The following is a 27,291-nucleotide window of genomic DNA, read 5'->3' on the forward strand; positions in this document are numbered from 1 at the left end:
GAGGAGGATGGGAATCTGAATGGGGTAGAGGAAGTGGGTGGGAGGGAGCCACAAGGCATGTGACCTGAACAGGTATGTGATGGGTGGGGCCAGATGAGGCACTGAGGAACGGAAGGAAGTAGGATTTCAGACACTCGCCATCTCCTTCCCCCATCCCCCCGGGGGGATATGGGAAGCAACCTTGCTTCAGAACCGGGTTACAAAGGAGACAGGTTGGGGTCTAAACTGGTGGTGAAAACTCCCCGCAGCCACAGGTGCCACTCGGGGCGTCCCGGGAGAGTCAGCAGAGCAACAGCGGGAATCGCTGCCGGCGGCCCTGAACCTCCCAGGTCAGAGGAGCTGCGGGGTTTGGAAACATGAGGGAACCTGACCAGGAGTGATTAGTTTCTCTGCTGCTCGTAAGGAAACCCGCACTGAAACTGCTGTGGATGTCTCACCCTTATCGATAAATTTTACATTACGAGAGCTGGGCCTTATGGATTTTTTCATTCATTTTATGGTTGCCAGGATATTTACAAAACAATCTCATAGAGGACTTGAATTATTTGTTGTTGGTAAACGTGGTTCTTTTTCCCACTGTAATGCGATGCAAGTCCTGTGGAGCTTAAACACAACCACGCTTTCTAACTACCCCCATTTACTACATTTCCGACCACGAAAGTGGCCTTCAGAGGGTGATCTTTTACCCTGGGGACTAGGCATCCCCAAGAACTTTTTAGATATTAGTCACTGCAGACTTGATGGAATCAGAATGTATATTTTACCAAACTTTACGGTTACGTCTGTAAACGTTAATATTTACTAAGCAAACTTATAAAAACTATTTTATGTTCATTGGTTTTCTGCTTTTCTGTATGCATGTGTGAGGGTGTCAGTTCCCATGACAGTTTTTAAAAGTCCGTTATTTTCCATCTGAGATGTAAGCACACTAGGATGCAAATACAGCATCCTGAAATGTGTTCTCATAGGTTTAATTCTTAACTTACAGCTTAGATTCTGGAAAAAAAAATCACAGAATGTATGCATGTTGTGAGATGATATCAGGCCACACTCTTTTACAGCTATAAAACACTAGATTGGAACAAAATTGGAAAGCATCTCTTAAATAATTCTGATCATGCAAGTATATGTGCAATATTTTCTCTTTCTGTTTCAAGAAAAGCACCCTGCCCATGGACACATGGCCAAGGTGACATGGTTTTGATTTTGTTTGGTTGAATAAGTATTTCAATTCTGCCCTGTCTAAGAACTCACCATATCTGACTGCACATGGGATATCTATCTGCCTGCTTCTACTTTCTGAGTGCTGGGATTAAAGCAGTGCAGAAACAGAGATGGCTCAAGCACTCACTTCCTTTGGTTTTTAATTTCAGGGTTGCTTGACAGCTAGGGCTGTGACAGTGGAATACCGGGCAATGACTGGATCCTGCTTCGACGACTTTGTACAGAGATAGGCTGTTGCAGAATTGCAGCATTCTCTTTGCCGTGGGTGAGAATAGTTTGCTTGTAGCACCTTTGCTCCTTGGGGTTCCTAGGAAAACTACTCTGCAAGTGTGTGAGCCTTATGAGAATGAGTGTCCTTTGGGGTGGTTGAAGGCTGCTGTCATTTTTTTGTTCCATGACAGATTGAGAACTCAGTGGTGTGTAATACAGTCGTCCCACTCATTCAGCTTCATTTCTGCTCTTGCGTTTTGATTGAGCTGTGATTAGAAGTGATGGGCCTCCACGTATGCTAACTGAAAATGGCCTCTAAGTATTTTCTATATTCTGACCCTGAACGACACCAGGGGAATCATCTGTAGAACCTTCTATTTTACTTTCTCATTATCTGCAGAACATAGTCCTGTGTTAGAAATTCAGGTGTTTTCTTTAAAATCTCTTTCTTGTGCAGGTCTTACACATAAGCCAGAGCTGCTCAATTTTGAAGCAGAACAGAGAGGCCTAGAAGGTGGAACGGAAAGACACAGAAGCAAATATACCAGGTATTTTGGAGGGATTGAGTTAGGTATGGTGAGAGGGTCAAGTGAGATGGAAAATGGAATTGTGGGGAGGCACTATTTAGATGGTTCAACAGTTAGTAGCTGTTTCTGCTCTGAAGAGGACGTGGGTTCATTCTCAGCATCCACATACTGACTAACACCTATACATACTTTGTTTTCAGAGCTCTGATGCCTTTTCTGACCTAGTTACACACACACACACACACACACACACACACACACACACACACACACACACATATACATGCAGCAGAACGTGGATACCCATCAGCTTAAATAGAAACCCTAAAGAAAAATTTTAACAAACAAAGTGCAAATGAGACTTGAGGTTGGTTTTGCCACATTGTTTCTCTAAAAAAAGTTTTTGGAATATTCTTTTATAAATCATTTCAAGATCATCCTATTTTACATGTCACTGACTTTATATGTATTAACTAGGAAAAAACATAATTTATATGACTTCAGGTCAGTGACCAAGACCCCATTTGATTAGTCTCTCTCTTTTGTCTCTTCATTGCAATATTAAATGATTTTTCTTACTGTAACTTTAGCATTTTGTAAAATTAGGGAAAATCATGTCTTAGGTTTGTTTTCTGATCTCCTAACTTTGACATTTTGAATGTTCCTTTAGATTCTGTTTCTTTCCTAAAATCATGCCATCAGAACTTTGATAAGCATTGTTTAGTGTCTCTGCAGAACTGTAAATGGTGTGTGTTATCTTTCCATTGACATTTTGTCTTAACACCAATACTCACTGATTTTCATTGCTATACTTTTAATAGAGTTTGAAATCTTGGTTTCATCTTCTGAAGCATTTCGGATTCTGTGCTTTCTTAAATTTCATACTATGATACTATTACCTTTGCGTACTTTGTTGAAATATCCCATTCCTGTTGAAATGAATCACTTTAAGAGAAACGTCCTTGGCAATTGTGTATCCATGCTAGTGGCCTGTCAGTGTTTTCTGTGTCACATTTTTATTCTTCTGTTTTCCACCTGCTGTTTCTGTCCACATGCATGTTGGTCAGTGACTAATTCATTTTTGCAAGAACATAGTATTATGAAACAACACATGTGATAGCTAAATCTTTGTGAATAGTTTGATTATTTGACAGTTGAGGAAGCTGCACACTGACTTGCATGGTGGCTGCAGTAAGTTGGCTTCTCACTGACACTGTATCTCTTGAGTTCTTTCTGTTACATTGTCTTCAGGACTCATTTTGTGCAAATCTGAGTGTGCTCCCTGACTAGCTCTCACTGACCTAATATGTGATCTTGGTGCACACTAGGTGAGCATTTCTTTCATGACTCATGGTGTGAAGCATTTTTAATGTGTACTAATCGGCCATTGTGACTGCCTTTTAGCATGATCTCTTAAAACTATTTGCTTCTTAATTGAAGTTATTTTTATTTGCTTGCGTTTTTTTCTTATGATATATTTTGAGTGTTAACCTGTCATATGGTAAATAGCTAGCTAATACATTTAACTGTTATTTCTTTATGGTTTTAATTTTTAGGATTTCCATGCATCCTTTTTGACTTCAGCTCATACATGAAGCCAAAGTCTGTGATTCATTGTATAATGGGAGAGAATGTATAGAGGTTCATTTGTGTGGATACTTTTCCAATATGTTGGGTTGATGAAGGAGGCCACCTGTTATGTAGTACACCTATGTTATTTTGTTGAAAATCACATGTCATTGCTATTGTTCTGTTTCTGGATCTGCTGCTCTGTGGCATAGGGCTGTATATCTACTCTTCTGCCATTCCTATATTCTGGAGGTCATTTAGCTCTGCAGTATCATCTGGAATCACTTTTGGGATAACTCAGGCTCTGCTTTATGTAGCTGGGGTGCTCTCTACACTCAGATTCTTTGTGTTTCAATGTAAAATTAGTTTTCTTGTGACTATTTTTGTGACTGTTATTCAATATATTGTGTGTATCTTCGATTACCTCCCTATTCTTCTGCTTTCCCAGTCTTTGTCCCCTCTTTGCCATGTTCCCTGGGACTTGAACCAGGTTATTTAAATTTCCTCTCCATGGTTATGCCATAAGCAGTCACTCATTCTCCATATGCAACCAGTAAAAAATCTCTGAAGTAACTTTTGACCATTACATACAAAGATCCTCTGACCCAGACTGAAAGTAGGCTAAGTTGTGGACAGAGCCTGGTAAAGGCAGATTGAGTACTTACACATATAGCAAAATATCATGAGTCACTTACCTCCTGTGGCCTGTCACCTTCAAAGTCATGGTGACATAAGTCACCACTGCATTGCACATATTTCCTTATCAGGAACTGGCCCAGAATTCAACCAGACAGCATTTCCTTAAGTAGAAAACTGTCTTCACACCGTAACACTGCTTTAGGAAACCAAAGGAAGTAACCACCAAGCTCTGATTCAGGAGACGGTTTTATTGTGCAGTGTTGACATACACAGGGTCAGCTGATGTCCATCTAAAGTCTGAGCCCTGAGTTCAATTAAACAATTTTATATCCTGTCCCCTTGCATGCCTCCAAACCTTCCCCACATGCGAGCGATCCAGAGTGACATAGAGTCCGTCTGGCTTTCTTAACTTTTTAAATAGAATTTGCTGAAGAATCTCATATGTAGAAAATATTTCTAAGGGGCAAAATATTCCAGAATTCATATAGTTTTGATGTTCCAGGAGAGGATATTTGGTAAGACGAGAGACAGTGGAATACCACAAGGGCACTGACCAGCTGGTTGCTGATGTTTCCTGGTAACTCTGATGGGCCCGTGCTATGTCAGTAGATTAACATAGAGTCTCTTGCAGGTTGGTAATATGGCACAGGTGGTCCATGTCTGGGTAAGGGTTTTTAAGATTTATTTATTTATTTTATGTATATGAGTGCCCTTTCTACATGCATGCCAGAAGAGGGCATTGGATTGAAGCATAGAAGTATAAATGGAGATAGGCCCCTACGTGTTGGCTCGGAATTGAACTCAGGACCTCTGGAACAGTATTCTTAACCTCTGAGCCATCTCTCCAGCCCTCTGGGTGAGGTTATTAAGGACTTTTCTTGTCCACTAGCTTACACAGCACCTTTTGTTGCTCTGAAGGCTATCATCAGGGCATCTGAGATGTTTCCTAGATATTATGGAGGTCTTAGTGGTTTGCCTTATTCTCACCCTCATCTTGTAAAACTTATGTAAAACAACTGAGTTTTATGGCTCATTTCAAAGATTATCAGATCTGAGCTTTCTTATGGAATATTTATAATTCTTGAAGTTGAAAATTATATTTCTTGCTGAGCAGTGGTGGCAAACACCTTCAATCCCAGCACTTGGGAGGTAGAGGCAGGCAGATCTTGGTAAGTTCAAAGCCAGTCTATATAGTGAATTCCGGGACAGCTAGAGCCACACAGAGAAGTCCTGTCTTCAAATACCTGCCTTTTCACTCCCTGCCTCCCCTCCCGAAACCCCAAAGAATATTTTATGTCTTTGGAATAAGTTGCTCTCTGACCTGTATTAACCCCTTTAAATTGAATTTTTTTCTCTTTCCTTTTTGGTCTGGATAACATTTGATGCACTGTGCTGATGAGTATGAACAGACTGTACACCCTTGTTCCTGTCCTGAGAAGGTTGTACTCCTTCTAGTTTTCCTCATTTAGTAAAACGTGGAGTTTAGGTTTGTGGCTTCTCGTGTTTAGTATTCATAGGTTGTGTTTTCCCCATTGCCAGGTTCTTCAAATCTTTGATAAAGAGCAAACATGAAAATTTCCCACAGGTGTTTTATGGATTATTTTGACACGGTCATGATCCTTCTGTTACATTCTAGATAGTCACAAGCTTACACTGAGAGATCTACACACATTGAAGCAGCCTTGTATTCTGCAGGATAATATGGTAGTGCATATAGGTGGTTTCAGTCCTCTCCAAAGTGACTTTTACTGTTTGCAGTAGTTTGCATTCCCAATAGGAGTTAGAATAAGGACCCACTTTACCATTTCTTCAGATGCATTCCTGGGCATTTGATTATATTTGTTGTTTATTATTTTTTGAGGGGATAACACATATATAAAGAGTTGTGTATATAGTGTCATTGTTGTCAAAATCAGCATGTGTATAAGGCTAGCAGCAAATTACAGTTATAGTTGCCTCTGTGATTCTTCTACCTTATGAGCATCTATTTTATTTTCTTGTTTTTGTTATTTTATTTTATTTATGTATACATTTCTTTTGGGAATATGTATGTCTGTGTGCCTGGTGCCTGTGGAGGTCACAAGAAGGCATTGAATCTCCTGGGAGAGTAGTTATGGATTGTTGTGAGCCCATGTGTTAGTTCCGGGATTCTAATTCAGGTAGTCTAGAAAAAACAGTATGTGCTCTTAACTACCACATCATCCTGACAGCCCCTTATTTGGTTTCTTCACATTAGTCATTCTGGTGAGATGGAGTATCACTCATGCTCAAGTTTGTAATTCCCTCATGGCTGAGGATTATGGACACATTAAATTAATACTTCCTTCCTGAAATTGAAGCACAAAGAGCTCTGAAGGTCTTTGAAACTTCTGAGAATGGTATATAATCCTCATTTGTTTTTTCAACCTGCTCATTAAACTGGAGATTTGCTTATGTTATCTCTTCATTCTCCAATATTACTAAAACATTTGTCAAGTATAAAAGTTTCTAGTGGTATCTTCAGATAGCTTATATAAGCAATCACATTGTTGTTGAAAAGGGTAAGTTCAATGTCTTTCCTACTGTATCTCTTTGTTTTTTGGGGTTTTTTGTCTCTTTCAAACTTCTATAGGTTGTTCTTTTATAATTATTATTATGTGTGTATGGGTGTTTCGTCTGCATGTTGGTGTACATACATATACATGTATGCAGTGCCCACAGAGATGGACATTGTACCCTCCAGAACTAGAGTCACAGACAGTTTTATGAGCTGACACGTAGTGTTCCTCTTGAACAAGCAATGCTGCTAACCACCAAGCCTAACTCCTTCCATCTTCTCTAGCTACTTTAAAATTCTACTTTAAGTATGACTGGGGAGAATATGAACTTTCCCCTATTATAGTACATTTTCTTCTTCCTGGACTATAAATCTAGATTGACACAAACACACACACCCACTTCCCCATCCCCTTTGGTTTTTGAAGACAGGATTTCTCTGTGTACCCCTGGTGGTCTTGGACTTCAATCTGTAGCCCAGGTTGGGCTTGAACTCAAAGATCTGCCTGCCTCTGCCTCCTGAGTGCTGGGATTAAAGGTGTGGCCCAACATACACCTGAGGTGAGAGTTCATGCTATTTGAACTTCTACAAGGAATTTTATGATGAAATTTTAAGAATGGTAGATGAAATTCTGTTCCTACTGAGATTTCACGTCTCAGGTTTCTATTCTAGAAGCTTTTGCTGCTATTGTCGCTTCCATCTCTGTCCCGCAGAAAGGAGTGACACCACGACGTTCTTCTCAAAGCAGTTTATACTGGAACCTTTCTTTCTGCATGCAAGCAGCAATCTCTCTTTTCTTCCCTTCCTCCCCCTTCCTCCCTAGCACACTCCCTTATATCCTCCCGAAGTTCATAGATCCACATCACATGGCCTGATCTTGCATCATGGTGCGCCTGTGCAGCTCTCACAATGGACGTGGCTAGTTTCAGGTGTGTGAGGAAGTCAGGTGCTAGTCATGAGACTTAACTGCAGTCCCGGGCGCCATCTTGGGACTGCCGCCACACCCACGCTCCACATCCTTTGTGACTGTATAGCTCAGAATGGCTCCCTACATGCTATTCTGGATGATGGATTACTGATGATACTGTTCTCTATTCCCTGTAAGGGTTAATGTTTTCTTGTGTTATACATGATGGGTTGGTTGCTTTCCAGTTCTCCTGTATTCATTAATTCCTCTATAAAATATATTCCTTTCCTAGAGTTTGTAATGTTAAGTTGGGCCCTTCAATAGTATGCTAATTATTGACCCCTTCAAATGTACTTCCTTTTCTGTCAATTCTAGTAGTCATGTGTGTAATCTATGGTTGGCAGTTATTTTCTTTCAGGGCTTTAAATATATTATTGCACGCTCACTGAACATTAGAATATGGATAAATATTCATATGGATTGTATTTCCAAGCCCATGTTGGTATATGAGTAGATAATTGGGAAATGAGTGCCTATTTACATAGCAATTAAATGTGAGGGAGCAAGATAGATCTGGGAGATGAGGCAGCCTCAGAGAGACTATCCTAACGATAGCCTCCTCCTATAAATCGAGAGGCCCACAGTCTGAATACTAAGCATAACTATCTTGAACTTCGTCTACTATATGAAGTTTAATGCTCAATACTATGTAGTGTTCATGCTCAGACAAGCAATACTGACACATAGGTATCTGGGAACGCTGACATTCTTGCCCATCCTGTTTAGTTCTTGGATTGTATGCTCAGGGCTCTTTGAATGGAAGAGCCAGATATGTAAACATATGGCTGTTAGAAGTAAGTGTGTGTGTGTGTGTGTGTGTGTGTGTGTGTGTGTGTGTGTGTATTTGAGGAAATTTCACTTCTGGGTTTTAATATAGAAGCCCTGGACAGAAAACTTCATGGTGGAATCATGTAAAAACATGAGTTACTTATCATACCACAGGAAGACCTCCAGCTCATTCTCTGTGTATTGAAAATAAACCTTTTCAGTTGAAGACAAGGACCCGACTAAGTCATCTGACACATTCCTTTCCCATATTTATTGAAATACAGCATCTGTCCTTCGGCATTAAAGTTTTTACTGATGCAGGTGACAGTACTACTCAGCCTGAATGTCACAGGCAAGAGTTATGAAGAGGTATGCCAGGTGAAAACATCCTGACTTTTCTCTTAAAAATTTATATATGGCTGTGTCCATTTTTCATCACCATCCTATTATTGACTATGAATCCCTTGTGCTTAAAATTATAACTATTGTAAAGACAGCACCATATTCTATACTGGCTCTCAAAATTCTGTTGTGCATATTTTATTGTTATTGGTAACTTTTAGCTCACACAAACTATAACTTATTCTGGTTTTTCCACTTATATTATCGATATTGGAGTATTTATTTAGAGAAGAATACATATAGTATTTACATTATCTGTTTTTCTTGCTATTGCAGCTATTTCAAAGCTCCTGGAATTTACATTCATCCATGCTTCCTAAAATCCCTGTCTGCCACTTGCATTTTAAGAGAGTGGTCTTTATAACTATTGCTCCCTGGAGAGCTTGCACCATTACTGTGTCCTCTGTCACATCTCTGGTTCCACAATTTCTTCCTTTCAGTCCCTCTTGTATGTTGTGGGACAGGTTTTGAGCTGTAGCCAGGCTGTTGTCATGTGTTCATAAATCCAACTGTGATGTTTTATGACAACATGAATTTCTGTAAGTCATCCCCCATCCTTTAACCCTTACATTATTCTCCACTCTTCTGTAATGTTCCCTGTTTGGATGTGCTAATATTATTTTTCCATCATTGATTGTGCACTAAGCAGTTTCTCAAAATTAACAGTTTGTTTTTGCAAACAAAGTCTTGTTGACTGGGGATGACAGTAGCTCTAGGCTATGGTGCAAGAGAACTCTTTCAAGGTACTTTTAGTATTTTCTACGTGTACCTATATTTCAGGAGTGGATTTCCTCTTATACCCTATAATTGTCCCAGTCATTGACTTTTACCTGCTTTCCAGTGTCATCTGTGCTTTTCTCTCATTGGTTTGTCCTTAGATGGAACCAGAAATCCTTTTACTCACCAAATAGTCTTGGCATTATTACACTATTGGACATACTTTGCCCAGAGAGTTGGTATCATAGCACACCGAATTATGATACATGGACAGCCATTGACAATGCTTTCACCCAGTAGCCTTCCGAACACTTTTAATAGTTTAAGTGCTACACCAGGGCTTCCAAGAAATTCTTAGACACTGAGTGGTTTGCTGACTTTTCAGAATCTTCTGTTGAAATGTACAAAACTAATTGATATTGTCTATGGAGTTTATAACTTATTAAGACAATTATCAGTTTTGAGCTTTGTCATGGAATATTTAGTTTTTGACTTGCAGAATTATATTTCTTGTTTGTTGGAAAAACATGCTGTGCCGGATAATTTTATGTCAAATTGTCATAAGCCAAAGCCTCTGAAAGGAGAGAACCTCAATTAAGAAAATGCCTTTGTAAGATAAGTCCATAGGCAGTACCTAAATCCCATGGGAGAGAGAGCTGGACTCTTAGAAGTGCAGACAATTCGCAGAGCTCATAGAAGACAACTACTTCTGCTCACATTCCCGGCCCAAGAGGAACCTGCCTAGTCCCCTCTGGGCACAGGAATCTAGGAGCAGTCAGGGGCAGGACCCTACCGGTTTCTGACTGAGCCCTAGAGCTGAAAGCCAGTCACTAGGAATGCTGACACACCTGAGAGCAGAAGTAAGACAAACTCTTCTGCTCCAAGCAACTCGCCTGGAGGCCTAAAGACACACAAACCCAGGAGCAGTCTAGGATAGGACTCTCCCATTTTCTGCCAGCACCCAGAGCTGAACTAGGCCCACAGCTCTCTGAACCCAGATCCAGCTGATAGAAAACAGGTCTCTAAGAGTGCTGACACACAGGCTTATAGGAGGGTCAAGCCACTGTCAGAGACAGCAAAACAAGCTAGCACTAGAGACAACCTGATAGCAATAGTCAAGGAACTAAACCCCTAGTTAAGCAACAGAAACCCCGACTATTTGGCATCATCAGAGCACAGTTCTCCCAACAAAGCAAATGCTGGATATCCAAACACATCGGAAAAGCAAGATTTGGATTTAAAAATCACATCTCATGATGATGATAGAGGACTTTAAGAAGGACATAAATAACTCTCTTAAAGAAACATAGGACAACAGAGGTAAACAAGTAGAAGCCCTTAAAGAGGAATCACAAAAAACCCTTAAAGAATTACAGGAAAACACAACCAAACAGGTGAAGGAATTGAACAAAACCATTCAGGATCTAAAAATGGAAATAGAAACAGTAAAGAAATCACAAAGGAAGACAACCCTGGAGATAGAAAAACCTAGGAAAGAGATCAGGAGTCATAGACGCAAGCATCACCAACAGGATACAAGAGATAGAAGAGAGAATCTCAGGGGCAGAAGATACCGTAGAAAACATTGACATGACCATCAAAGAAAATGCAAAATGCAAAAAGCTCCTAACTCAAAACATCCAGGAAATCCAGGACACAATGTCAAACCTAAGAATAATAGGTTTGGAAGAGAGCGAGGACTCAGAACTTAAAGGGTCAGTAAATATCTTCAACAAAATTATAGAAGAAAGCTTCCCTAATCTAAAGAAAGACATGCCCATAATCATACAAGAAGTCTACAGAACTCCAAATAGATTGAACCAGAAGAGAAATTCCTACTGTCACACAATAGTCAAAACACAAAGTGCACAAAACAAAGAATATTAAAAGCAGTAAGGGAAAAATGTCAAGTAACATATAAAGGCCTATCAGAATTACACCAGACTTCTCATCAGAGACTATGAAAGCCAGACGATCATGGGCAGATGTCATACAGACCCAAAGAGAACACAAATGCCAGCCCAGGCTACTATAGTCGGCAAAAGTGTCAACATAGATGGAGAAACCAAGATATTCCATGACAAAGTCAAATTTAGACTATATCTTTTCACAAATCCAGCCCTAAAAAAGGATAATGGAAAACTCCAACACAAGGAGGGAAACTACACCCTAGAAAAAGCAAGAACGTAATCTTGCAACAAAACCAAAAGAAGAGAGCCATACAAGCATACTTCCACCTCTAACAACAAAAATAACACTTAACAACAATTACTATTCCTTAATATCTGTTAACATCAATGGACTCAATCCACCAATAAAAACACATATACTAGCAGACTGGATACATAAAGAGGATCCAGCATTTGTTTTTGTTGCTGGATTTTTTTTTTCACTTTATTAACTTGAGTATTTCTTATTTACATTTCGATTATTATTCCCCTTCCCGGTTTCTGGGCCAACATCTCACTAACCCCTCCCCATCCTCCCCCCATTACCACCCTCCCCCCAACAATCCCATTCACTGGGGGTTCAGTCTTGGCAGGACCAAGGGCTTCCCCTTCCACTGGTGCTCTTACTAGGATATTCATTGCTACCTATGGGGTCAGAGTCCAGGGTCAGTCCATGTATAGTCTTTGGGTAGTGGCTTAGTCCCTGGAAGCTCTGGTTGCTTGGCATTGTTGTTTATATGGGATCTCAAGCCGCTTCAAGCTCTTTCAGTCCTTTCGCTGATTCCTTCAATGAGGGTCCCGTTCTCAGTTCAGTGATTTGCTGCTGGCATTCGCCTCTGTATTTGCTGTATTCTGGCTGTGTCTCTCAGGAGAGATCTACATCCGGCTCCTGTCAGCCTGCACTTCTTTGCTTCTTCCATCTTATCTAGTTTGGTGGCTGTATATGTATGGGCCACATGTGGGGCAGGCTCTGAATGGGTGTTCCTTCTGCCTCTGTTCTAAACTTTGCCTCCCTATTCCCTCCCATGGATATTCTTGTTCCCCTTTTAAAGAAGGAGTGAAGCATTCGCATTTTGTCTATACTTCTTGAGTTTCATGTGTTCTGTGCATCTAGGATAATTCGAGCATTTGGGCCAATAGCCACTTATCAATGAGTGCATACCATGTATGTCTTTCTGTGATTGGGTTAGCTCACTCAGGATGATATTTTCCAGTTCCAACCATTTGCCTACGAATTTCATAAACTCGTTGTTTTTGATAGCTGAGTAATATTCCATTGTGTAGATGGACCACATTTTCTGTATCCATTCCTCTGTTGAAGGGCATCTGGGTTCTTTCCAGCTTCTGGCTATTATAAATAAGGCTGCTATGAACATAGAGGAGCATGGGTCTTTGTTATATGTTGGGGCATCTTTTGGGTATATGCCCAAGAGAGGTATCTCTGGGTCCTCAGGTAGTTCAATGTCCAATTTTCTGAGGAACCTCCAGACTTATTTCCAGAATGGTTGTATCATTCTGCAATCCCGCAAGCAATGGAGGAGTGTTCCTCTTTTTCCACATCCCTGCCAGCATTTGCTGTCACCTGAGTTTCTGATCTTAGCTATTCTCACTGGTGTGAGGTGAAATCTCTGGGTTATTTTGATTTGCATTTCCCTTATGACTAAAGATGTTGAACATTTCTTTAGGTGTTTCTCAGCCATTCGGCATTCCTCAGCTGTGAATTCTTTGTTTAGCTCTGAACCCCATTTATAATAGGGTTATTTGTCTCCCTGCAGTCTAACTTCTTGAGTTCTTCATATATTTTGGATATAAGCCCTCTTTCATTGTAGGATTGGTAAAGATCTTTCCCCAATCTGTTGGTTGTCGTTTTGTCCTAACAACAGTGTCCTTTTCCTTACAGAAGCTTTGCAGTTTTATGAGATCCCATTTGTGGATTCTTGATCGTAGAGCATAAGCCACTGGTGTTTTGTTCAGGAAATTTTCTCCAGTGCCCATGTGTTCGAGATGCTTCCCCACTTTTTCTTCTATTAGTTTGACTGTATCTGGTTTGATGTGGCGGTCCTTGATCCACTTGGACTTAAGCTTTGTACAGGGTGATAAGCATGGATTGATCTGCATTCTTCTACATATTGACCTCCAGTTGAACCAGCACCATTTGCTGAAAATGCTATCTTTTTTCTATTGGATGGTTTTGGCTCCTTTGTCAAAAATCAAGTGACCATAGGTATGTGGGTTCATTTCTGGGTCTTCAGTTCTATTCCACTCGTCTATCTGTCTGTCTCTGTACCAATACCATGCAATTTTTATCACTATTGCTCTGTAATACTACTTCAGTTCAGGGATAGTGATTTCCCCCAGGAGTCCTTTTATTGTTGAGGATAGTTTTAGCTATCCTGGGTTTTTTGTTATTCCAGATGAATTTGCAAATTGTTCTGTCTAACTCTCTGAAGAATTGTATTCGTATTTTGGTGGGGATTGTATTGAATCTGTAGATCACTTTTGGTAAAATGGCCATTTTTACTATATTAATCCTGCCAATCCATGAGCATGGGAGATCTTTCCATCTTCTGAGATCTTCAATTTTTTTCTTCAGAGGCTTGAAGTTCTTATCATACAGATCTTTCAGTTGCTTGGTTAAAGTCACACCAAGGTGTTTTGTATTATTTGGGACTATTATGAAGGGTGTCGTTTCCCTAATTTCTTTCTTGGCCTGTTTCTCTTTTGTGTAGAGGAAGGCTACTGATTTATTTGAGTGAATTTTATACCCAACCACTTTGCTGAAGGTGTTTATCAGGTTTAGTAGTTCTCTGGTGGAACTTTTGGGATCACTTAAGTCTGCAAATAGTGATATTTTGACTTCTTCCTTTCCAATCTGTATCCCTTTAATCTCCTTTTGTTGTCTAATTGCTTTGGCTAGAACTTCAAGAACTATATTGAATAAGTAGGGAGAGAGTGGGTAGCCTTGTCTAGTCCCTGATTTTAGTGGGATTGCTTCAAGTTTCTCTCCGTTTAGTTTAATATTAGCTACTGGTTTGCTGTATATGGCTTTTACTATGTTTAGTTATGGGCTTTGAATTCCTGTTCTTTCCAGGACTTTTATCATGAAGGGGTGTTGCATTTTGTCAAATGCTTTCTTAGCATAATCATGTGCTTTTTATTTCTCATTTTGTTTATATAGTGGATTACGTCGATGGTTTTCTGTATATTAAATGATCCCTGCTTACCTTGGATGAAGACTACTTGATTATGATGGATGATTGTTTTAATGTGCTCTTGGATTCGGTTTGCCAGAATTTTATTGAGTGATTTTGTGTTGATATTTATAAGGGAAATTAGTCTGAAGTTCTCTTTCTTTGTTGTGTCTTTGTGTGGTTTAGGTATAAGAGTAATTGTGGCTTCATGTAAGGAATTCGGGAGCACTCCATCTGTTTCAATTTTGTGGACTAGTTTGGATAGTATTGGTATGAGGTCTTCTATGAAGGTCTGATAGAATTCTGCACTGAACCCATCTGGACCTGGACTCTTTTTGTTTGGGAGACCTTTAATGACTGCTTCTATTTCTTTAGGAGTCATGGGGTTGTTTAAATGGTTTATCTGTTCCTGATTTAACTTCGGTACCTGGTATCTGTCTAGGAAATTGTCCATTTCCTGCAGATTTTCAAGTTTTGTTGAATATAGGCTTTTGTAGTAGGATCTGATGATTTTTTGAATTTCCTCTGATTCTGTAGTTATATCTCCCTTTTCATTTCTGAATTTGTTAATTTAGACACACTCTCTGTGTCCTCTGGTTAGTCTGGCTAAGGGTTTATCTATGTTGTTGATTTTCTCAAAGAACCAGCTTTTGGTTCTGTTGATTCTTTGTATAGTCCTTTTTGTTTTTACTTGGTTGATTTCAGCTCTGAGTTTGATTATGTCCTGCCTTCTACTCCTCCTGGGTGTATTTGCTTGTTTTTCTTCTAGAGATTTTAGGTATGCTGTCAAGCTGCTGATATATGCTGTCTCCTTATTCTTTCTGCAGGCACTTAGATCTATGAGTTTTCCTCTTAGTGCAACTCTAATTATGTCCCATAAGTTTGAGTATGTTGTACCTCCATTTTCATTAAATTCTAAGAAGTCTTTAATTTCTTTCTTTATTTCTTCCTTGACCAGGTTATCACTTAGTAGGGCATTGTTCAACTTCCATGTATATGTGGGTGTTCTTTCCTTATTGTTATTGAAGACCAGCTTTAGCCTATGGTGGTCTGGTAGGAGACATGGGATTATTTCTATCTTTCTGTATATGTTGAGGCCTGTTTTCTGACTGATTATGTGGTCAATTTTGGAGAAAGAACCATAAGGTAGTGAGAAGAAGGTATATCCTATTGTTTTAGTATAGAATGTTCTATAAATATCTGTTAAGTCCATTTGGTTCATAACTTCTCTTAATCTGTCTATGTCTCCGTTTAATTTCTGTTTCCATGATCTGTCCATTGATGAGTGTGGGGTGTTGAAATCTCCTACTATTATGTGTGAGGTGCAATGTGTGTTTTGAGCTTTAGTAAGGTTTCTTTTATTTATGTAGATGCCCTTGTATTTGGGGCATAGATATGTAGGATTGAGAGTTCATCTTGGTGGATTTTTCCTTTGATGAATGTGAAGTGTTCTTATATTTTTGATGACTTTTGGTTGAAAATCGATTTTATTCGATATTAGAATAGCTACTCCAACTTGCTTCTTCAGACCATTTGCTTCTAAAGTTGTTTTCCAGCCTTTTACACTGAAGTAGTCTCTGTGTTTGTCTCTGAGGTGTTTTTCCTGTAGGCAGTCCTCATTGTATATCCAGTTTGTTAATCTGTGTCTTTTTATTGGGGAATTGGTCCCTTGATGTTGAGAGATATTAAGGAATAATGATTGTTGCTTCCTGTTATATTCGTATTTGGATGTGAGGTTATGTTTGTGTTTGTCTTCTCTTTGTTTTGTTACAAGAAGATTAGTTTCTTGCTTTTTCTAGGGTGTAGCTTGCTTCCTTGTGTTGGGCTTTACCATTTATTATCCTTTGTGGGGCTGGATTTGTAGAAAGATATTGTGTAAATTTGGTTTTGTCATGGAATATCTTGGTGTCTCCCTCAGTGTTAATTAAGAGTTTTGCTGCATACAGTACCCTGGGCTGGCATTTGTGTTCTCTTAGGGACTGTATGACATCTGTCCAGGATCTTCTGGCTTTCATAGTCTCTGGTGAGAAGTCTAGTGTAATTCTAATATTTCTGCCTTTTTATGTTACTTGACCTTTTTCCCTTACTGCTTTTAGCATTTTTTCATTGTTTTGTGCATTTGGTGTTGTGACTATTATGTAACAGTAGGAGTTTCTTTTCTGGTCCAATCTATTTGGAGTTCTGTAGGCTTCTTGTATGGTTATGGGCATCTCTTTTTTTAGGTTCGGGAAGTTTTCTTCTATGATTTTGTTGAAAATATTTACTGGTCCTTTGAGCTGGGTGTCTTCACGCTCTTCTATACCTATCGTCCTTAGGTTCTGTAGGCTTCTTGTATGCTTATGGGTATCTCTTTCTTTAGGTTAGGGAAGTTTTCTTCTATGATTTTGTTGAAGATATTTACTGGTCCTTTGAGCTGGGAGTCTTCACTCTTTTCTATACCTATTATCCTTAGGTTTGATCTTCTCATTGAGTCCTGGATTTCCTGTATGTTTTGGACCAGTAGCTTTTTCCGCTTTACATTATCTTTGACAGTTGAGTCGATGATTTCTATGGGATCTTCTGCTCCTGAGATTTTCTCTTCTATCCCTTGTATTCTGTTGGTGATGCTTGTATCTACAGTTCCTTGTCTCTTCCTTTGGTTTTCTCTATCCAGGGTTTTCTTTCTTTGTTCTTTCTTTATTGCTTCTATTTCTGTTTTTAATTCCTTCACCTGTTAGATTGTGTTTTCCTGTAATTCTTTTAGGGATTTTTGTGTTTCCTCTCTATAGGTTTCTACTTTTTTATTTGTGTTTTCCTACATTTCTCTAAGGGAGTTCTATATGTCTTTCTTGAAGTCCTCCTTCATCATGATCAAAGTTGATTTTAAATGTAGATCTTGCTTTTCTGGTGTGTTTCATATTCAGTGTTTGCTTTGGTGGGAGAACTGGGCTCCGATGATGCCATGTAGTCTCGGATTCTGTTGCTTGGGTTCCTGTGCTTGCTTCTCACCATCAGGTTGTCTCTGATGTTACTTTGTTCTGCTATTTCTGACAGTGGCTAGACCGTCCTATAGGCCTGTGTGTCAGGAGTGTTGTAGACCTGTTTTTCTGTTTTCTTTCAGCCAGTTATGGGAACAGCGTGTTCTGCTTTCAGGCATGTAGTCCTTCCTGTCTGTGCTTTCCAGCTGTTCCTGTGGGCGTGTGTCCTGAGTCCACCAGGCGGGTTGCTAGGAGCAGAAAAGTTGGTTTTACCTTTGGTCTTTGAGCCTGAAGTCGCTCCTCATGGCTGGGTTCCAGCTCTCCGTGAAGGCAGTAACCAGAAGGGCCTGCCCCTCATTCTCCAGAGTACCTGTGCAGAGGGGCCCCAGATGGTGGTAGGTTTTGCTCTAAAGTCAGAAATGTGGGCAGAGAGTAGTCTCCTCTGGTTTTCCAGGCGTGTCTGTCCCTCTGACGGTCAAGCTCTCCCTCACAATGGGATTTGGGTGCAGGGAACTGTTTGACTGGCTCCGTTCAGATCTGGGCGCAGTCTAGACCGCAGGACTCTTGCAGCTTGAGTGCCCCTATCTTCCTGTTCCCAGAAGCCCTATACAGTTTCCTCTTGGGCCAGGGATGTGTGCAAAGTTGGGCGGTACTGGCGGTCTCTCCTGCCCTGCTGTCTCAGGAGTGCCCACCTGTCTGGGTGTTGAGCCCTCTCTCCCATGGGGTTTGGGAGCAGTGAACTGTGGGCCAAGATCAGAGAGGTTCAGGTGCCAGCTAGAAACTGGAAGTGTTTGGTTCCAGAGGAGTTTTGTCTTTTTGTGTCCTGAGTCCACCAGGCAGGTCACTTGGAGCAGAAAAGTTGGTCTTACCTCTGGTCTTGGGCTTCAATTCGCTCCTCAGGGCTTGATTTCAGCTCTCTGTGAGGGCAGCAAACCAGAAGGAGTATCATTCATTCTTAGCTACCATTCTGCATGCACTTTTCTGACCTTTTCAGCTTTTTACTCCATGAAATCTCATTTTCATTTCTTTTCTCCCGGTTATTTTCTTTGTTCCTGAAATCACTTTCAGACACTGCTTTTCTCTGAATTGTTAAGCATTTCATCATATTTTCTTCTAGTACTTTCAGTATTTTAAGTTTTCCAGGAAGGTGTTTGAAATGGTTTTTATTGATTTTTGTGTAGGGTGAGAGATGTGGAACTAATATTACTCTTCTCCACATGGACAATTATTTTTCAGCACAGAACATTCAAAGCCTTTTTCTGTCATCATCCTTGACATACTTGTCTTACATTACCTCTCTGCTGTGTTTATTTCTGGGTTCTTTGTTCAATGTTCTACATGTTTCTGTATGTGCAGGACCATGCTGTCTTTTCCTTGTACATTTGTATTATGAAATATGTTCAGGTCTTGTGACACCCCAAGGGATGATCTTTTGTTATGTTTAGTTTTGATTTGTCTTGTTGTCCTGTGTCCCTGTGACTGTTTCCAGGTAGTGCTCATTGGCAAGCTTAGTGGGCTCTGACAAAACATTGGATGTCTGCAAGTGTATTTGTATTATATCAAGTCTGATATTCCCGACCAATGTCAGTTGGGACTTCTATCATTAACAATGAGTTTGGTGCCTTTTTTTCCTACCTGTTTCTCTTTTTTATCCTTTGTCTTTAAATTTTTCTGGTTTACTCCTTCTCTTCCTCCTCCTCCTCCTCTTTCAGTTTCCTCTTCTTTCTCCTCCTCCTCCTTCTCCTCCTTCTTCTTTCTTCTTCATTTTGATTTTTCAAGATAAATTTTCTTACTGTGTAGTCCTGGCTGTCCTGAGACTTGATCTATAGATCAGATTGGCCTCAAACTCACAGATATTCCTGTCTGTGTCTCCCAACTACTGGGATAAAAGGTCTATGCCACTACTGCCAAGCCAGTCACTTTAGCTTGATCTTATGGCTCTGGATTCAGTAAGATTGGTGAGTGCCTGCATCTTTTCTCTGTACAGTGTTCTTGCTAATGCTGTTCAGTATTCCCTGAAGTGTATGTTGGCCTGGGTGTGACATATATGCCTGTTACTTAATGATCCTGGTAACATTTTTTCCTAGTACTTTATGAGTTCATCACCAAAACTTGTTGAACTGTATCTATATTTTACAACTTTCTTCAAGTACACTTACTTGGCCATGAATTTTACAAGTCAGTGTTCAGTGATAAAGTTCACAGCTATTTTCTTTGCCCATTCTAAATATATCTTTCCCCACTCTCTTCTCTGTAGGAGTGTTGATAAAACCTCTGGTATCATTTTGATTTTGAAGTCTTTTTTATGTGTTTTTACATAGTCTGTAGCACAGATGCATTAATTTTAGTTTTGTATTTTGACTTCTCAATGTGGAATTTCAACAAGAGTTCTAGTCTTTGTTCCTGAGAAAGAAAGTCAAAGAAGAGTGACAGAGAAAAATGACTGCTTCTCCAGTAAATGTGCTCCAGGTTGGTGTTTTGTCTGGATTTCTTTGTAAATTGTTTTTATGTTGAAACCATCTTTTTAATTTTCTGCCTCTGGTAATGTCATTTAAATTGTTATTCTTTTTTTATTTGTTTGTTTTGTTTTCTTTTTTTCTTTTTTCCTTCTCTGGTAACCAGGATTAAATCTTTATGTCTTGTCACATACACAGCACAGCCTTATTCCATTCTATCTTCCCTCAGATATTATTGTGGGGACATATATTTTCATGGACTTAATTGAGACTGTAATTCTGAAGATTCCATTGTAAATGATGATCAAAGAAATTCATTGATTTTTTTCAGTTCACACAGAGGATGGATTTGTGTCCTTATATATTAGTGAGGAAGGTAGGTGTCATGTGCCTCACGTAGTTTACATTTTAGGGATGGACAGATTCCCAGAACCAGGCTTACAAAGTGGACAACCTACTTTTGGCTGACATCACTGAACAATTTATGGAAAAATAGAATTAGAAGGAACTCACTGTCTTCAATCTTTTTTTTTTTTTTTCGTAGCTGGGGACCGAACCCAGGGCCTTGCACTTGCTAGGCAAGCGCTCTACCACTGAGCTAAATCCCCAACCCCTGTCTTCAATCTTAATAGTAAATATTTCAACACCCTAGAGAGAGAGAGAGAGAGAGAGAGAGAGAGAGAGAGAGAGAGAGAGAAGATGATGGAAAGAGTATGTGACTTGCTCTTGCTGTAAAACTAATCTTTCTGTAAGGAGATGTAGGTTACAGTATGGCGGATTTTCTCTTTGCTAGTGTGCTAACACCTGAAGTCTATTTGTCTCAGGAAGGGTGCTGCTCATATTCTGTTCTTGATTCCAGTGTACAGTGGTAAATTCTCAACAGAGAGATGAGTATTTTCTCTTTGTCTTTTGTTTTATTTTTCTGTCAGAGTGTAATCACTGCTAATCCAATCTCTATATTGCATTACATGGAATGTACTAGTAAGAATATTCTACAGAACATTGATTTTGGGCTGTCACACATCAGCTTTCATGCATAAACCAATGTCCCTCTTAATGACTTTGCTCGCTCTCTCTCTCTCTCTCTCTCTCTTTTTCCGAAAGTCACCCTATGTTTGTTGTTTCCCTGAAGCTGTGTATTACATAGAGTTTTTGAAGTGAGCTTGAGGTGGACAGGTTTCCATTCTTCTTTAAAAAACTTTTTTGTCTGACTATGTATGTTCATCCCCATGTTTTTATGTGCACTAGATGCCTGCATGGTGCCTGTGGATGGCTGAGGATGGCACCAAAGCCTCGGCACTAGAATCAGTTTCTGTAAGTGAGCTGCCATATGGGTAGAGAAAATTAAAATAGGTTGCTCTGTAGGAACAGCAAGTGCCCTTTACTTCTTAGCCATCTTTTCAGCCCCCAGGTTTATATTTCTGGTTCATGACAGAGCCAGTATGTAAACTGTCATTTTTTATTTTTTGAAAAATGAAGAATCAAATAAAAAATGGTAATTATTTATGCAAGCTAAAATCCTGTTAGATGATTGAGCTGAAATAGTGAAGAAGAGGAAACTTAAAAGATTCAAATTTCTTTTTCCTTTCCTTTCCTTTCCTTTCCTTTCCTTTCCTTTCCTTTCCTTTCCTTTCCTTTCCTTGTCTTGTCTTGTCTTGTCTTGCAAGATAGGGTGTCCCTGTGTAATCTTAGCTGTTCTGGAACTAGTTCTGTAGACTGGGCTGGCCTCAAACTCAAAGAGATCTGCCTGCCTCTGCTGCTGAGTGCTGGTCATTACTTGCCAAAGGCAAGTACCATCATTGCCCAACTAAGATTCATATTTTCAATTGAGCCAATTTATTGACCAATAATATGTTCAGAATTAGTGAAAACTTGGCATAATAATTATTCAGCTTAATGCATTTGTTTGGTCACTGATAATTTTTCTACTTCATCTGAATGAATTTTCACACAGGCAATTTATTTATAGACATTTTTCTAATTATTCTGTAGAGAGTATGGGATTTCTGAATTGTTATTCATCTCTATTGGTTGTGTGGATATTTAGGAAAATTTAGATAATATTAACACTGCCCCTTGGTATTTTTTCTATTCAGTTTAAAGTTGTCAAAATATTCTCATAACTTCACAAAATATTAATTCTGTTTCTTGTTTGGAACATTGGTTGAATGCAGTAATGTTTTATATTCCTTAGTGTTAAAAAAAAGGATTATTTGACTTTGACTCATCCATGAATTCTGTATTTAGAATTCTGTCTTAGAAAGAGTGCAGGACTGCGCATAGGCCTTAGCATCTGAACTGAGCATTTTAGAATAGAGTCAGTTGGGACCCAGCTGTAGACAAGATTGATGTAGAGCCCATATTTCAACATGATTGACAATTGTAGAATTTGGAAGCACAGTTATGCTCATCATAACTTCTCCATCTGAGAGGAGACACTTTAATCTTGTTTGATATCAATATAGAATTCATAGAATTCTATCAATATAATTCATAGAATTATATTTCTACATCCAGAACGTAACTATGTATTTTGTATTCCCTACAAGGCTGCTGATTGTGAGTCCACCATCACAATCACCATATTTTCACAGAGGTAGGAAATACAAGGTAGAGCATGACTATTTTGACTTATTTATTTGATTTTTTAAAAAAGATTTATTTTTTATGTGTGTCTGGTAGTCAGACATACCAGAAGAGGACATCAGATCCCATTATAGATGGTTGAAAGCCACCAAATACTTGCTGGAAATTGAAGTCAGGACCTCTGGAAGAATGGTCAATGCTCTTAAATGCTGAACTATCTCTCCAACCTCCAACCCCTGTTTTTTTTTTTTTTTTTGAGATAGGATTTGTGTGTGTGTGTGTGTGTGTGTGTGTGTGTGTGCGCGCACACACACACATGCATGTAACCCTGGCTGCCTTGGAACTTTCTTTGTAGACCAGGCTGGCCTCAAACTCACAGAGATCTGCCTGCCTCTGCCTAACAAGTTATGGGATTAAAGGTATGTACCACCATGTCCAGCTCAAAGTATCCCTTATTAAAATTAACCTAAATTTTTGTTTTATGAATGTGAGTATATTTGCTTTAGTGTATTCGTGAATGCTTTGCCTTCAGAATTCAGAAGACATCATTAGATCTGATACAATTGGAGGTAGAATCTCTTATTTAGCGTGATGTGGTTCCTGAGAACCAAGTGTGAGTCCTATGGAAGAGCATCTAGTGCTCTTTCCTTCCAAACCATCTCTGTAACAGCTCTAGAAAACTTTTGTCATTGAATAATTGTCCTAGTCTATATCACAAAAATGTCTCTAATTCTTTAGGTCTAATTCATTAGGTAATTCCTTTTAACTAAACATTTTCCTCCCAGCAGCACATGGTAAATGGGTAATTTTCTATTACAGGGTCTGCTGACATTCAGGGATGTAACTGTGGACTTCTCTCAGGAGGAGTGGGAATGCCTGGGTTCTGATCAGAGGGCTTTATACATGGATGTGATATTGGAGAATTACAACAATCTAGTCTTTGTAGGTAAGAATGTTCTTCTTTTAGAACCCCCGACTATCCTCTGTATTTACCTATTTTGTATGTGTTTAAATTCTCTGAACTGTCTAGAAACTACCAGAAAGAAAGGAAATTCTGATAATGAACACTTACTCATAGTGCTTCTTTTACATTTTTCTTTGTGCTCTGCAACATTAACCAATGCTATATTCTGTGCAATCTCTCCAGCTTTCTTAAGTAGTTTTTAAGGAAAACTTCAATGTTCAAAGAAAATTCAATATTCAGAGTATGGAAATGTCTTACAGTACACTTAATTAATTGGACTATTTTTATTTTCATATTGAATTAAACTGTTCATTTCTTCCTGATTTTTAAAGATTGAGAGTTTTTAAAATAAAGAGCATGTTGTTGTTTTTTTTTTTTTTTTTTTTTTTGACATGCGGTCTCTATAATCCTGGCACAGTATGATTTTAGTACTAGGGAGGCTGAAGCCTGAGGATCTGGCAAGTTTCTGGAAAGCCCGATTTACATAGTGTGTTCCTAGTCAAGAAAAGCTGCATGGTGGACTCTGAAAACAAACTTCATATGACACTTCAGAGAACTGCTGTCTCAATGTTCATTATTGCCCCATCACCCATTTGTCCAGGCTCTGAAAGATAAGTAGTTTAGATAAGAATGAAGAGACTACTATTAATTCTTTTGGATTGATGGAGACCAGGGTGAAGGTTTTATCTGAGCATCCATTTAATGATAGTGAAACACAAAAGGCCTCTGGTGAGAGTGGTATTTGTAAGAACTGCTACTGTTTCATGTTTAGAGAACTTAAGGAAACATCAGTTATTGAATCTGTTACTCATGCATCAATTCCTGTTATCCATAATTGTGCTAACTTTCCAGAGAACCATCGCATAAGTGGAAAAAATGAAAAAATCCTCTACCAAGGCACAAAGCATATTGTCCATCAGCATGTGAATATCCAAGAGAAGTCCTATAAATGTAACAAGTTTGGCAAAATGGTTCATGAATCCTCCCAGTGTATACCTTATGACACACGTGATACTGCAGAAAACTTCAGTAAGTGCAGATATGGTAAACACAAAGATGCTTCTGATGAGTCATCAACCATATACAGACATAAAAGTGGGGACTCTAGAGAAGAACCTTGCAAGTTTAAAGACTGTGTATACTGTTTAAATTTGTTTCCCATAATCAGTCACAACCAAAGAATCCATTCATACCTCAGTATACAACAGAGAAATCATTCTGTAGAGAAACCCCACAAATGTAAGGCTTGTAGCAAATGCTTTTATCAGTTGTATCAGGTTAAATACCATTACAAAACCCATATTGGAGAGAGACCTTATAAATGCAGTGAATGTCACAAATGTTTTAGCCAACTCACACACCTAAAAAGCCATCAAACAATTCACACAGGGGAGAAACATTACAAATGTAATGAATGTGGCAAAAACTTTAGCCGACTGACGTACTTAAGAACCCATCAGAGAATTCATACAGGAGAAAAACCTTACAAATGTAGTGAATGTGACAAACGCTTCATTCAGAAAGCCCAACTTACAATACATCAGAGAATTCACACAGGAGAAAAACCTTACAAATGCATTGAGTGTGAGAAATCCTTTACATGTTGCTCCGGCCTTAGAAAACATCAGAGAATTCATACAGGAGAAAAACCTTACACATGTAGTGAATGTAAGAAATCTTTTACCAGTGGCTCAGATCTTAGAAGACATCAGAAAATTCATACTGGAGAGAAGCCTTACAAATGCAGTGAATGTGACAAATGCTTTATTCAGAAAGTCCAACTTAGAATACATCGTAGAATTCATACAGGAGAGGAACCTTACAAATGCAGTACATGTGTTAAAGTCTTTACCCACCTCTCAGGTCTAAGAAAACATCAGAAAATTCATAGTACTGAACGAAAGTTTCCATTAGTAAAAAATGTAGCATATGCTTTGTCCAAGTTCTGCCCTTAAAAACTATTGCATACTCCACACTAGAAAATCATAATGAGCATGAGCAATTTCTGAAATCCTCTTAAGTAATGTTCAAATCTTAGAAAACATCAAGAATTTACATTGAGGAAAAATGATTAAAATGTGGCAATGTATGAAATACATTATTAAAACATTCTACTTTTTCAACCTCAAACACTTCATAATGAAGAAAATATGGAAAGGCCTGAAGAATGTGCTGTTTGTGCAGCTGGTTCCTGGAGACTGAAATGTTCTGTCCTGAAGAGAAGCTGATAAAGGCAGGAAATATAATTCCCAAATGGCTTCATGAAGTCTGTGAAACTGACAGGGTTCACTCTACTCAACTCCCATAAAAAAAAAAAAAAAAAAAAAAAAAACTAGATTACAAACCAAACCACCAAATAGGATGCCTTTTAACCAGTAGATATGCCACCAGTTGTACAGTATGCTTCAGGTGTCCACTGCTTATAAATTGTTTTCCACGCTGGTTAGAGTTTCCTGATAGCAACTGTCTTTGATTCCATTCTGCTGCATAAGCACCTCTTTCCCCATATTTCTGTAAATAGCCCCAACAAAGGTCATTGGGTCAACACGATAGACTTAGGTGGCATGCATACTTTGTTGTCAGTTCTCAATCCCAGAAAAGTCTCCTATACATGTCCTATGCCTGTTCTTTGTTCAATCATGTTCACCAGAAAATTAATATTAAAGAGAAAGCATTTGATCAACTAAAGTAGGGAAAGTATGTGCTTACTTCTCCAGGCTTACTGCCACAGTAATATTTGGTCTTGTTCAAAGGGCTCAACATAGACAGAATGTAGAAGCTTAGGAAAGCCAGAGTGGAAGCTACTCTCTTTCCTGCAAGAGAGTGTGAAAGATCTATCGAGGGAAAAATGAAAATACAGTAGCAAAACTATCAGTGACAGACCATGGTTCAAGTTTGGCTGTGTCTGTGCATGGCTCTGAACTCATGCTTTGCAACCATGATTCAGTAAAGGAGCAATGACCTCAGTACAAATACTGACTGCCATCATGCCTTACTTAAGTTCTGCTGTGCTGTGAAAATTCTATCCTACAAGCCCCAAGAAGTGATTGAATTTTGTTAAATCTTTTATTCAATGCTTATATTGTAGACATAGCAGAAAGACCATGAAATAAAACTCAGGAAAATATTAATAAAGACATATATTCAGCTTAATTGAATGTTTGAGTCCATTTGTACAAATACCAAGAAACTATCCGAAGCTTTAAAGAGATATCTTATGAACAAGACAATATGTGCACGCTCTTGTAGAGCTTAGGCTTCCTCAATGGTGTCCTGGAAGGTTATTTTGAAGTACTGAAAAAAGAAAGGGAAGTATTCAGTACAGTGCCAAAGTACTGTACTAGGATATTGATACATGAGATGACTATTTTTTGACTACATCTATATTTAAAATCTAAAAATGGAAGGCACACCTGTGAGAGTTTTGCTGAATTTTGAAGTGGGAAGATCAACTTCTAATCCAGATCTTTGAGTTAGAAAGACACACCCTTAATATGTGTCTTTGAGGTAGTAAGACACACCCTTAGTCCAACTCTTTGGAGATAGGAAGACACACTTTTGATCTTGGCCACACCTTTTCTGCTGTCAGCCTATATAAGGATATGGAAGAAGGAAATTTTTGCTCTGCC

At 39.0% G+C, this 27,291-nt stretch overlaps 1 protein-coding gene across 2 annotated transcripts; it reads left to right on the top strand.

Annotated features, from left to right (window-relative positions):
* The first annotated feature begins 68 nt into the window (after positions 1-68).
* Positions 69-26,815, top strand: Zfp758l1 (zinc finger protein 758 like 1). 2 transcript variants are annotated; one of them, XM_063277072.1, is made up of 6 exons: positions 69-329; positions 1,374-1,489; positions 1,892-1,982; positions 20,043-20,125; positions 23,518-23,644; positions 24,515-26,815. In XM_063277072.1, the coding sequence occupies exons 4-6, from the start codon at positions 20,096-20,098 to the stop codon at positions 25,615-25,617; spliced, it is 1,260 nt and encodes a 419-aa protein (XP_063133142.1). In that variant the 5' UTR covers positions 69-329; positions 1,374-1,489; positions 1,892-1,982; positions 20,043-20,095; the 3' UTR covers positions 25,618-26,815. The 2 variants fall into 2 exon arrangements, with proteins under 2 accessions (XP_063133142.1, XP_063133146.1); XM_063277076.1 differs by lacking the exon at positions 20,043-20,125 and having other exon boundaries at positions 70-329.
* The last annotated feature ends 476 nt before the right edge of the window (positions 26,816-27,291 follow it).

This window comes from Rattus norvegicus, chromosome 1 (genome assembly GCF_036323735.1).
Source record: "Rattus norvegicus strain BN/NHsdMcwi chromosome 1, GRCr8, whole genome shotgun sequence".
Lineage (NCBI taxonomy): Eukaryota > Metazoa > Chordata > Mammalia > Rodentia > Muridae > Rattus > Rattus norvegicus.